This window comes from Stylophora pistillata, chromosome 4 (genome assembly GCF_964205215.1).
Source record: "Stylophora pistillata chromosome 4, jaStyPist1.2, whole genome shotgun sequence".
NCBI lineage: Eukaryota > Metazoa > Cnidaria > Anthozoa > Scleractinia > Pocilloporidae > Stylophora > Stylophora pistillata.
The window spans coordinates 23,979,021-23,992,092 of record NC_142522.1 but is presented as its reverse complement, the minus strand read 5'-3'; the positions used below and the strand labels follow the sequence as shown (position 1 = coordinate 23,992,092).

The 13,072-nt window shown below is 41.7% G+C and overlaps 4 protein-coding genes across 4 annotated transcripts; 1 reads left to right on the top strand and 3 right to left on the bottom strand.

Moving 5' to 3' along the window:
• Positions 1-1,682: 1,682 nt before the first annotated feature.
• LOC148732964 (uncharacterized) lies at positions 1,683-2,396 on the bottom strand. Its single transcript, XM_088757942.1, has one exon. It carries the CDS (start codon positions 2,394-2,396, stop codon positions 1,683-1,685), a length of 714 nt encoding a protein of 237 aa, XP_088614068.1.
• Positions 2,397-2,997: 601 nt separating this feature from the next.
• LOC148732963 (uncharacterized) lies at positions 2,998-3,756 on the bottom strand. Its single transcript, XM_088757941.1, has one exon. The coding sequence runs from the start codon at positions 3,754-3,756 to the stop codon at positions 2,998-3,000; it is 759 nt and encodes a 252-aa protein (XP_088614067.1).
• Positions 3,757-4,038: 282 nt separating this feature from the next.
• LOC148732962 (uncharacterized) lies at positions 4,039-5,269 on the bottom strand. Its single transcript, XM_088757940.1, has 2 exons — positions 5,148-5,269; positions 4,039-4,516 (listed from the first exon to the last, which is right to left on the bottom strand). Exons 1-2 carry the CDS (start codon positions 5,267-5,269, stop codon positions 4,039-4,041), a joined length of 600 nt encoding a protein of 199 aa, XP_088614066.1.
• A 497-nt stretch (positions 5,270-5,766) lies between these two features.
• Positions 5,767-8,940, top strand: LOC148732961 (beta-1,3-galactosyltransferase 5-like). The gene has a single exon (XM_088756767.1). The coding sequence runs from the start codon at positions 6,847-6,849 to the stop codon at positions 7,858-7,860; it is 1,014 nt and encodes a 337-aa protein (XP_088612893.1). The 5' UTR covers positions 5,767-6,846; the 3' UTR covers positions 7,861-8,940.
• Positions 8,941-13,072: the final 4,132 nt, after the last annotated feature.

Genomic DNA, 13,072 nt, shown 5'->3' with positions numbered 1-13,072 from the left:
ATTCAGACTAATAGCAAGATCTGAAACTTAAATGTTTAGAAAAATTCGACTGAATGGTGGCTCATTAAAACCTGATCGATTTTTTACCATGGCACTCAGCTGACACACTGCTCATGGCGCCGTGATTTGTAAATGTACGACAGATCAACGACTGCCGAGTTTTACAGGAGCATGAAGATAGATTGTACGAGGTGACTGCGTCCCTTGGGCAGCATCATTTCGACTCAATGCAGCGAAAAGTATATGGGAACAAGCCCTTAGTCGTTCAAAGGCGGACGTTGTAATTTGTGAGGCTTAGTTTACTGTAATAAACGGAGATCGCCAAAAGTATTAACTTTTTGTTTCTGTTTACACCCGATGAACACAACATAATAATTCTTTCTCTTTTAACCGTCAACCGGGCGTCGCAACTCAGAGGTAAATTAAAATCCAGCGTCTAAAAGTAACATATCTTGCCCCGCTCAAACTGTCAATCGGAATACCCATGCTGTTATTCGTCTGATAACAGGAAAAACAGTGATGGTAAAGCAAGCCCAAAACGACGGAAATCGCCAAAAAACACAACAGAAACACAAGGAATTAGTAAGTTTTATTAATGTAACGTGTAAAATGTTCGTATTTCGGAATATTTAGTGTTTTAAATGGACCATATTTTGTTCCCCATACTATTCTTTAAAACGCATTCAAATTCTCAACGATAACTCGCATAACTTAACATCGCGTCACATTTCTTGAAATAATCCTTCGCCTTTCCTCATGACGTGAGCTTGAGACACCTGTGGTCAGCCATGTGTTAGGGCGGCTTTTCATCGTCTAAAACCACCTCTTTTTCGGCGGCTTTATTATCGCGAAGGCGAAATGAAACGAAAAAAAATACGTTGTACCTAGACGATAGACACTTACAGAAACCAGATGAGGCTATTGTTCGGAAGCGAAACGGAAAATCCAAACAGACACTTTAATTCCAACACGGTAAACTGTAGACTCACGGTAAACGACAACGACCGTTAAACAAACCACCAATCGATAAACTAGGAAACTTTCAACTCTTCTCTATAAAAATTGCACACGTCAAAATTAAAAAGGTCCGCGTGATTTGCTTACGATATTATTAAACTCCGTAATCCCAAAGCACGCACACGTGAGTCGCGGGCGCACAAAAACAGTGATGGTAAAGCAAGCCCAAAACGACGGAAATCGCCAAAAAACACAACAGAAACACAAGGCGAAAACTTCTTTAACGTCTTCTTAATATTTTCCCCTCCCACACTGGGAGGTAGTCCTAGTGTGTTTCCCATTAAGTAGTTAACAGTTAATTCCAAGCGGAACCAGTTTGTTAATCGTTCTCATGACAGTCTTGACACCACACGCAACTTTAGCTACTCGGGTGTGGCCATCTCGTCCAGGATACACTTCAACAATCCGTCCTAATGGCCGCCGTCCTCTTGGGGTATCGGGCTGAATTACAAGAACCACATCCTCAACTTTTAGGTCTCGGCATTCTGAAGTCCACTTTGGTCGACAGTTAAGGGCTGGAACAAATTCCTTGAGCCATCTCCTCCACACTCGTGAAATAATGTCTTAAACCTTTCGCCATCGTTGACACGGATGCAAAGTAGTGGTTTCAACGGCCTCAGGAGCGAACTGTCCTCCCATTTGGCCGTGCAAGAAATGGTTAGGTGTCAATGGGACATCGTCTCGTGATAAGTCAACAGACGGGAATTAAGAAGGGACTCCACCCCTGCGAACACGGTGATCAGCTTCTCGTCGTTCACGTCCCGTTCTCCCACAACGGCGTAAGTGGCCTTCTTAGCAGCTTTCACCGTTACTTCATGGGCTCCTCCAAAATGTGGGGCAGCTGATGGATTGAATCTCCCTATCACTCCAAGTTCGAATGTCTTGGTCTGAAGATGTTTTCGGTCTAACTGACGGACTAGTTTCTTTAACTCGCTCACTGCGCCCACGAAATTTGTGCCTTTGTCGCTTGTCACTTCTTTAGGAACTCCACGGCGACTGGTAAAACGGGCGAAGGCGTTTAATAACGTGTCGGTATCCAGTCCCCAGGCCATCTCTAAATGCACTACTCGTGTTTCTAAGCAAGTAAATAGGCACAGCCACCTTTTCTGTCGTGGTTTTCCGCGTCCTTGAACAGTATAGAAAGGACCTGCAAAATCCACGGCTGTTTGGGCGAAGGGTCTGAAGCTGAAACGGAGCCTCATTTGCGGGAGTGGGGCCATAATCTGACAAACTGGCTTGTTTCGTCTTCTCTTACATTCGTTACATTCGTTACATTCATGATCCCACTCACGAATCTCCTCGCGTGCGGCGATAATGCAAAATCTCTCACTCAACTGGCAAAGAGTGAAGTTTACTCCAGCAGCATGATTTCCTCTCATGATAGTGCTTCGCAATAACTTTCGTCACCCAGTGTCCACGAGACAGAATTATTGGAAATCTGGTATCATATGGAAGAAAACCTGCGAACTTTAATCGACCATCACTGCGGATAACGCTATCGTCGTCGATGCACGGGTTAACCTTTATCAATTGGCTTTTCTTTGGTATCGGCTTCCCTCAGCTCAAAGCTGTGTACTCGTCACAAAAAGCCTTGCGTTGTGCCAAGCGCACTATTTCTCCTTCAGCATCCTTTATTTATTCGGGAAACAGTTCCATACTTTCATTCCTGTTGTCTCTGTTGCACATGTTTTGCAGTACTCTTCTCACTCTCGCGTGTACTCGAACGAAACGAGTCCAGCTGGAAAACCGTTTCTGATCTAGTCTCCACTCTTTTAGCGTGTTGCTCTGTTTCGGTGCGGTTCCTTTCTGAAGATTACATGTCATAAGGGTTGCATAGGCATTCATGTCTCCTTTCCTCCTCGAATTTCTCGTCTCTGACATTTCACTAGGTTCGTCCGGGACTTTTATCTTTGACCACTTAATGAAATCATCTGTCAGCCAGTCTGGACCATTCCACCACAAGGAACATTTGGCTAATTCTTAAGGCGTGACCCCTCTTGTACATAAATCGGCTGGATTCTCTTTGGTAGAGACATGCTGCCACTGCGACAGCTCAGTGAACATCTGCAATTCCCCAATTCGGTTGGCTACGAACGGTCGGAAGTCCTTGCCGCATCCTCGGATCCACCATAGAACATCTGTACTGTCAGAGTAAAACGTCACGCTCTGGAATGGTTCTTCTAAGGCCATCAGCAACGACTGTGTTAAGCGCAGGCCCAAAATCACACCCATTAGTTTCAGCCTGGGTTCTGTCATCGGGTTCTGTGGCGCCACTTTGCTCTTTGCTGCTATCTGGAGACTGGTTACAGTATCGGTATCGTATCCGCAGCGGATATAGACTGCTGCACGAAAAGCTTGTTGAGAGGCATCGACGCAAGTCACAATGTGCTTCGACTTCACAGGCTCTGGACTTCGCAGACACCGAGGAATCATCACCTCGTGCAGACTTTTCAATTGCTCGAACCAAGCCCCGATTTTTTTGGCTATTTCATCCTGAACTTTGTCGTCCCAGTGGTAACCTCGCATCCACAGTTCCTGAAGTAGAATCTTTGCCACAATAACGTACGGGCAAACTAATCTCAGCGGGTCAAAAATCGCTGCTACTTTACGCAGGACGTTTCGCTTTGTTGTCTGAAATTCTGGAGAAACTGGAGAAGCGGTAGCAGTGAACACGTCTTCAGTACTTTTCCACGAAATTCCCAGTGTCTTCGTTATCGGGTCTTGACCGCTGTTAATCATAATCTATGCGGCGCGTTCTTCCGATTGAATCGCTTTAATAACTTTCGGTGAATTAGAGACTCATTTCCTAGCTTGCATGCTGGCGACTCACCGTAATGTCTTCAACTAACGGTATATCGATCTCCACTCCTTTATCATGGTTTTCAACCCTGTCAATAGATTCGTCAATATAGGTTGACTTGAGGACGGTATCAGCGGCAAGGGAATAACGGTCTTGGTTTCTTCCAGCGTTTTCCTGGGCGACGAACTGCGACTCCATAGGGACTGAATTCTTCCCAAAAACTACACGGTTAAACTCGAACACATCTGGCTCTCGGTTAGGATGTCATTTAAAGAAGAACCATTAGATTTAGCGGCACATTCAAATACGATTCTTACTTTTGTTGTCGATTTATCCATTCTCACGACCGGAAAATGCGGTAAATACCATACGTTAGCTGGCAGCTGTTCGTTTGAGGGAACCTTTCGTAAATATCCTTTATCAACATAGGCTTGGACGGTTACTTGATATTCTTCGGCGACGCGGCTGTTCTTCTTCAAATTTCTTTCGGTGCTTCGTAGGCGAGACAGTGCCATAGGTTTAGGGTCAGAGAGATCGGGTTTGTTTTCTTTCCAAGGAACGGCTACACGATACCTTCCATTTTTGTACTTTAGGGAATCTTTCACTTTGCTTATTAAAGCTAGTCTTTCTTCTTCGGTGAGTACGAGTCCGTCATCGCGGTCTGTGCCAGACTTCTCAATTTCCCAGAATCTCTTTAAGCTATTGTCGACATCACAACAGGACTCTTTTCTCTATTATGCGCCGTTTGACCAAGGCTTAATTAAGATTTCTTTTGCCTCCTCGTATTCGGGGGCGGTGACTACAAGACAACGGATGGCTTCCAAAGCGTAATCTTGCTACTTTCAAATGAGCTGGCTCCGTTGACTCGTCTATACGAGACTTGTAAAGAGGGCCCGAAAATCTTCAAACTTTCTCTTGTCACCATTAAACGTCGGAACTGTTAACGGCTTCGAATATATCAGTCCCAGTCGTCGTGGCTGCCGTGACTTTCGTTAAGCTGATCTTCTCGGGCCGATTGCTCGTAGCGATCCGCCGTGTTCTCGCTTAATGGCCAGTTCATATTTTCGGTTTTGGACGCGCGGACTTTAATCGCATTTTGACCCGCTTCAATCGTTCTTTGTACGTTTCGGACTCTTCAAATGCTTCTTTTTTTTCCAGCTTCTTCTTCGAATTCCACATAGAACGCAGTCAGTTCCTCTAAATCTCTTGTACGTCCTCTAGAGCTGCCCACAGCTGTTCAATCACACTTTCTATGTCCGTTATTTCTGAATCTCTTAAGCTTAGTTTTCCTACTCATGTCTGAGTTTTGTCAATTTCGTCTTTGCGTTACGTTTTCTTTTCTGTCAACAGAACGTCCTTTTGCTTCTGTTTGACGACTCCACTCGGTCCAGTTTTGTCATTTTTCTCGGTAACTTCAACAACTTCGAAATTCTCGGATTCAGCGGAAGCCATAGCACTCAACTCCGAAACTCAACTCCCAAACGAAACCTCATACACAATTACAGCTCATACCTTGCTCCGACCGTGGTCGCCAAAAATGTTCCGAAGCGAAACGGAAAATTCAAACAGACACTTTAATTCCAACGCGGTAAACTGTAGACTCACGGTATACAACAACGACCGCTAAACAAACCGCCAATCGATAAACTAAAAAACTTTCAACTCTTCTCTATAAAAATTGCACAAGTCAAAACTAAAAAGGTCCGCGTGATTTGCTTACGGTATTATTAAACTACGAAATCGCAAAGCACGCGCACGTGAGTCGCGCGCGCAAATTAACAATTGGTTCATACGTCAGCGTGCGTTCATCGAGATATGAAGCACGCGAGAAGTTTGGAGAGCACGAAAGATGCGTAAGAGTTGCTGAAGGCGTAGCCAAGAGCAACTCTAGCTCCTTTCGTGCTCTCAAAACTTCTCAAGTGCTTCATATCTCGATGAACGCACAGCTGACGTATGAACCAATTGTTTTATAACATTTTCAACGCTTTAGTTTACGTATAAAGGGCAGAAATTTCCTCTCGTTCGCTTCAATGCGTTGTTTATTTTGCTTCGGAAAATTATTTCGCCATGCTTTAATGATCTGGAATAGCAGGAATAAATAAGATTTTGTCTCAGATTGGTCAAAAACTGACAGGTGAATTCATGCATGGAAATGAAGTTAGCGTTCCGAAACGAGATGAAACCAGATACAATGAAATATATGAAGTTCATGTATTTTGAACTGCGGTATCAGATATGTATGATGCACGATCCTCGCAGTAGATAGCGCTATTTAAGCAATAGCGAAAATCAGACCTGAAAAAAATCAGGCCTGTACGGGATTCGAACCACTGACCTCTGCGATACTAGTGTAGCGCTCTACCAATTGAGCTTACAAGCCAACTAGAGCAGGCCGTTAAGTTGATTCGTAATAAACCCGTGAAAGTGATAAATGAGATACAATGAATATAAGAAGTTCTTATATCTTAAACTGCGGTATTAGATACGTATGATGCACGATCCTCGCAGTAGATAGCGCTATTTATGCAATAGCGAAAATCAGACCACGAAAATCACGGGTTTATTACGAATCAACTTAACGGCCTGCTCCCAGGTGGTAGAGCGCTGCACTAGTATCGCAGAGGTCAGTGGTTCGAGTCCCGTACAGGCCTGATTTTTTTCAGGTATGATTTTCGCTATTGCATAAATAGCGCTATCTACTGCGAGGATCGTGCATCATACGCATGGTTTTCATTTTCCTTTTCATTTTCATTTTTTCATTTTCATTTTTAATTTACAAGCTATGTTATAAAGTTCTTTAACGTCTTCTTAACAGGTATAAAAAGTTAGTTCTCGATCAAGATTGCAATGATTTACTCAAATAATATTTCACTCACGGTAAGCCGTCATTTTCTGAAATACAGAAAGGACCGAAAACGGCCAATAATCCCGCAATGCATCCTGGTTAAGCGTCACCTGGTGCATCTGCTTGGTGTGCTCCAAAGCTCCCGCCTTTGTGTCTTCCACGCTGATATGGCGTCTGGAAAAAAATGATCCTAAAACGGGGAAAAAATATTTTGAAGGCTTTAGCCTTTTTAGTGGCCGTTTATGTATCTTTTCAGCTAAGACTTAAATGGAGTACTCGTTCCTCCTTTTCTGACATCGCTAACGAAGAAGTGGATGTCGCAGAATATATGCAGTGGACACAACTGCAAGAACCGAAAATAAATCAACTAAACTCAACCACGGAATCTTCATCAAGCTTCACAACGACTTCTATCCCGCAAATGAAGCACAAAACATTTCTCATAACCAGGAGATCTTGTATGCAACATTACGATCTTCTGATGATTATCTCATCCGCTCCAGGTAATTTCGAAAGAAGGAACAACATTCGTAAGACATGGGCATTCGAAAGATCCGCAAAACCAAGATGGACGTCAGTTTTTCTGGTCGCTCAAACACGGGATGAAGGAGTGTCGAACTTGCTGTTGGAGGAAGACGAAGCTCTTAAAGACCTTGTGCGAGCTAGCTATTATGACTACTATTACAATCAAACCCACAAGATAAAAATGGGCTTCGAATGGGCAATAACGTATTGCAATTTCTCGTTTCTTTTGAAATTGGATGACGACGTTTTCGTGCATATTCCAAGGGTTCTCTCCTTCTTAAGCGCACCCACCACGCCGAAGAAAAAGCTTTACGCTGGCAAAAATTATAGGAACGATTACGTCGCTCGAGTAGGAAAATGGAAGGTGTCTTACGAAGAATATAACGGAACAACTTATCCCGATTTTTGCCCAGGGTTTGGATATATTTTATCTCACGACGTTGTAACTGCATTTGTCGACACGTTCTCTTCCTTTCCGTACTTTAGATTAGACGATGTTTACGTTGGCATGCTAGCGAGTAAGAACGGATTCAATATCACGCACAACAGAGGTTTTGAAGTATGGCATCCACCTCAATATGTTTGTATTCCAACAACTGATACTTTAGTCAGGCATGATGTAGAAGAAGAGTGCCAAATGAAAATGTTTAATTTAGCCATTTTCCCTGAGTAGTTCAATGGTGTAGTTAACACATGCGTAGGCAGTGGTTAGGACATGCGAAGGCAAGATATAACCCCATACATTATTTATGCCTTTAGGCTAGTAGACTTTATTTCTAAAGTTTTGTCGTGAAAGACAAAGAAGTGGAATGCATAATTAATGTATGGGGTTAAACTCTTTCCCATGCGTATATTTAAGTGACTATCTCATTAGTGTTTCCTTATTAAAAATTCGTCATTCATTTGAGAGTAGCTATCTAAAGCCTTCTCATTCCGAACAGTGAGTTGCTCGAATATCAAAATTAGGGTATTGGATGTTACAACGTACAGTTACTGATATCAGGTTTAGTGTCAGAGCAATGATGTTTACTTGCATTTTTGTTTAATATCCATTATTAATTTGAGTACAGCTCTTTTACAGCTTCCTTATTGTGAATGTACGTTGCTCGAATAGTCAAATTTAGGTTATTGGATGCTACAAAATTTACCAATAATAAGGCTGACTCTTAGAACAAGTCATTCATCTGACAATGTCCGAATCAGAGACATCGAGAAGCGTTTGCCGCAGATTATCTCAAGCGTGTTGCTCGTTAATGCTACTCCTGCAAAAGTTTATCAGTTTTGACGGTTTTGCATGCGATTTGGGTTTTGATCGATTTTTTCCTACGGTTTTGTGGGTCCCAATAGACCTCAACGCACTCTCCTATGTTTACTAATCAGGTTAAGTATTTTAACACTTAAAAAAATTAAACTCATCTTACCGCGTATTGGATGCCACAACATTTACTGATAATAAAGCGGAGTGTTAGGACAAGTACTTTTCCACGTATTGGATGCTACAACATTTACCGATAATAGTAGCAGAGATATCGAGAAGCATCTGCCGCAGTTTGCGACAGAGTATCTCAAGCGTGTCGCCCATTAATTGTTGGCACTCACTCTCTCTCCTCACGAATCTCTGTCCAACTCATGATATTAGGGTATTAGGGTATTAGGGTATTTCATGCTACAATATTTACCGGTATAAGTTCTTCCCAGTCACTATTGTCTAATATTCAGGTTAAGTATCAAAATAAATATCAGGGTAAACTCAGAGTTTCATGGTTGCTTAATTACCTTTCCGCGTAAACGTTAAACTGGCAGTCAACTCGTTTGAATTTAAGCGACGCCAGAGGAGCAACATTGAGCCTTTAAAGCCGAACGCAAGCGAAAGCAAACTATATTTTTTTTAACGTTTCTGGAAATTTTATCTGTCAAAATCAGCAAAAGACATCGAGAATAGTCTGTCGCATGTAGCAACCTCGTTCCCAGGGTCTCTCGTCTTCCCATCCCCTGGTGCGAGCTCGCTCCAAGGGGCAGAAAGATGAGAGACCCTGGGAACGAGGTTACGCATGTAGCAGCAGGCTGAAGCGTGTCGCTCATTGATGCTGCTCATGAATCCGGTGAAGACAAAACTCGTGCCCGTAGCATTTGCCGCATACTCGACATTACCATCGAGTTTTTGTGGCTACAGCCTCCCAAATAAGGTCTTGACCAAAATTGGACCCGATCTCACCCGGTGCTTATTTCTTTAAGAGAGTGTCTCTGTAAAAGCGGTCCGGTCGATTTTGCTTGCGACACAGATTTCCCTCATTTCTTATGTGTTGTAAGACATTCATGTGCCTATAATAAAACCACAATCCGTTTGATCGGATCTCTTTATTTTTCAAAGTTTTACGGAAATGAAATTTCACTCGAGCGAAGGCCTGTTGTGACACTTTTCAAGACTTTAATTTGAGACAACTTTGGAGGACAATGTAAAAAAAACTGCGGACCTCAGCAAAAACAAATACCCCAGCCGTGCATATTCACTCTATCTTATCCATCGAGGCGACTTTCGTGAACATCACATTTCAATCAAAGAAACAGGAAGACTTGAATGACACCTTATCGGTTCGCTTAAGTCACACACGCGAAAACCAATAAAATTTAAGGTAAATTTTTGAAAAAGTGAGGCGTTCTTAACTGATCCAACTAACATAGCTTGGAAGAACTCGCCATAGAAAAGGTAACTACAGAAAAAAACTTTGCGGCAGGACCTTTGGGAAAACTTTATAACTCCACGAACTTACCTGATTTTTGGCAATCTCCGAGTTTGGCCGCCATTTTGAAGGACTTGTCAACATGAAGCGTAACAGGTATAAACCGAGCAGGTAGATCTAAAACCGTCTGAAATACATACGGAAGCAACTCAAATGAACTTTTCTTTCAATTCAAGGGGTAAAATTTGCAATTGTTTGTTAAACTTACCATTCCTACATTTCCAAGCGACCATTTCTTCCAACAATTCAAACACTACAACTAATGTTCGAATTCCCCTCGTCGATTCCACCATAAGAAATAACCTGTGTCACCCAAGCTTCGACTCAAATGTGAAGTACGAATCGCATAACACAACTGCTTCATCTTCGAGGCAATATCAGCCTGGTTTTTTTATTTTCTGATCGACAAGAACGGCGACCACGAAACGATTGCAATTTTTACCCAATAAACGAACCGCTAAGTGAAAACAGTACGGCTCAGTGGTGATGGGGAGGGTGTGGGGTGGGTGCGGGCAGATTACCAGAAGATTTTTGGGAACATTCGAATATATTCATTAAAGCATCATAATATACATTACGATTCTCAGTCTTTGTGTAAAAGCATACTTTGTGTTGCAGATCTAGACAACTTTTGTTTTGCTCCGGGTATTCTTTTTGTCTTTAAATACATTTCGTTCCAAAAGGATCGGCATCAGTTCATATATTTATAAACAGATCTTTACCATGTACTGTAAATAAATGTGTTCAGATAATTGAGATAACCATTTAACCTCTGGTATCGCATCAGTTGTAAAGTTTCTTGTCTTTGCTCAACTCCGAGAGCGTGGAGCGGCAAAGACGCGACACACGAGTCACCAATCTCGCGGCTTCTCCATGCTCACAGGATACGCGTGACCTCACTATATTTAAGAAAAATAAGAAACTGCTCGCAGACTGTATTCTGTTTAACTATTTCATAGGAGTGACGCGAGTCTCTTCAATTGAGTGAGAAAGTCACGAACCCATTCTTTGCCTAGCAAGCGTAACCACAGACCACTCATGAATTGCTCCCTTGGCGCGGAAATCAGTGAAATCGTGTCGAGTATACAAAGTTAGAGCGAGTTCCTTTAGACCTACCGAACTCGTATCGCGTTGGCAACATTTATAAGTACAGGAAGAAGTCTTAAAATCTGCTAGATAAATTTGTCTCATACTTTCTGTGAAGTTAAAGAAATTCGAGAGCTTTCCTACAAAGAAACTAAAATGGTAGGTAACTAACTTAGTTTTTCAGATAATTTACAATAACTGAAAATTTGAGTGTCTGTTTGTGGACCTTACGTCTTGCCCAACAATATAGTTGCAAAGATGTTTATTGTTTTCCCACACGATTAAGCTCTTTTCTTGTAACCTGTCATCATTTCACAAACACCACGGCAGCGGAAAACCTTTACGAGCCTCCTTAAACACCGTTTTTGTCCAACCACACCTGTATTGTTTTTAACAGAGAATACTTGCGTCCCATGTATTTGCCCAGTGGTTGTTTTGATGACATTCATTTTTTTTTTTATTTTTACAAAAAAATTGCCAAAAGGGAGTAACGAACGGGACGTGAGTACCCATGCAAGGAAACTCCCTACAGAATAAAAAATAAATAAATATTACAAAGTTTTAAGTCAGTGCGAATGAGTTCTATGGCAGGAACAGTCTATAAACACTGACCAGGTACACGGTTGGTCAATATCGAAAACATTTGCTAATAAATTAAAATAGTGATTAGTGACAAAGTTCTTAAAGGATGAAAGAGTACCTAAGGAAGACGGAGGAGCTACTTTACACATAATATTCCACAGTTTTGTAATTCTATTAAAATATGAGGCCTTAAATAAAGATGTTTTACAGGACTGAGTTTTCAGCAGTAATTCCGGATTAAAACAGTTTCTTGTGCGGTTGTGGGGAACAAAATTAACAAAGTTGTTAACGTCAATAGGCGATATTCCGTACAGACAGTTATAAAAAAATATTAAGTCTTTGATCTCTCGGTCATAACAAAGAGGCAACATATTCAACTTAATTAAGCGTTCTTTGTAAGAGGATTCGTGCAGTCTTTCCTTCAGGCCACACCTCACTGTAAACTTCGTGATCCCTCGTGGACCCCAGGTCAGAGTTTAGCGGAGAAAGTTTGCTCCAAATCTCAACACGAAACATACTTATAAAGAATTGTAGGGGGTAACTGAAATGAAAAAGAAAAGGCGTCATGCATAGTAGTCTTTCAAATTTCTTTTTAGCCAACAGGGAGTCGTGCAGAGGCGTGGGGCGAAAGCAACCAAAAATCAGGAGCAGGCCGAGGGGAGGAGCTTATTTAGCCGGCCTTTTCCATGTTTTTGTATATACAAGCGTGGTACACCAAACATTCGGTTTACTTATAAAACTCTTTGTCGTTGACGTATGAAAAAAAAATGGACAATAAATTTGAAAATGAAAACGGAATAGGAATATAGAGGCAAGACCGATACAACGTAGATAAGTTTTAAGACGGAGCTGGCCAAACCAGCCTTCTTCAGGTGCCTGAAGAGGGCTGAAGTTCTTCTGGTGCCTTAAGACGTTGTATCGGTCTTGCCTCTATATTTATATTCGTTATTTTGGGCCGATTAGATCATGGCTGATCCAACGTACAAGAGTAGGATTATCGCTCGCGGTTGCTTGCTGAACATTTCAAAAAGAGTAGGGTTTATTGATAAAAGGTCAGATCGATTACGGGTATGAGCTGAGACTAACATGATTTACTTAACAATTTTATGTCGAGCTTATAAGTGGGAAACACTAAAAATTGTACACTGCTAGTTTTATTAACGCCATACGTAAATGACATTGGTTACAGTTGCGGAAAATCATATTTTAGAGTCAGCTTTGTATATAAAGCAATGATTTTGCATGCATTCTTGGGAACAGCAGAAATGTTAGAAAAAATATTCTAAGTACAGTGTTCATTCCGTGCAGTGGGGCATAAATAAAAGGTTCTCGTAAAATAGACACCTTATTTTATAGCACAGAAGACAAGCAAAAAGTAATATGGGTACCCCGGTTAAAAATACATCAATAACTCTATTAATTAATACCAGTTCTGATTTAAAGGAAAAAGTTATGAGAACAAAATAAAAGTAGTCT

What these genes read in the sequence shown, in the direction of transcription:
- LOC148732964 (XM_088757942.1), bottom strand. Translation starts at nt 2,396, where the DNA reads ATGAGAGGAAATCATGCTGCTGGAGTAAACTTCACTCTTTGCCAGTTG.
- LOC148732963 (XM_088757941.1), bottom strand. Translation starts at nt 3,756, where the DNA reads ATGATTAACAGCGGTCAAGACCCGATAACGAAGACACTGGGAATTTCG.
- LOC148732961 (XM_088756767.1), top strand. Translation starts at nt 6,847, where the DNA reads ATGATCCTAAAACGGGGAAAAAATATTTTGAAGGCTTTAGCCTTTTTA.
- LOC148732962 (XM_088757940.1), bottom strand. Translation starts at nt 5,269, where the DNA reads ATGGCTTCCGCTGAATCCGAGAATTTCGAAGTTGTTGAAGTTACCGAG. An exon ending in CTGTTGACAGAAAAGAAAAC is followed by an intron (nt 4,517 to 5,147) that starts GTAACGCAAAGA and finishes TGTCGACAATAG; the next exon opens with CTTAAAGAGATTCTGGGAAA.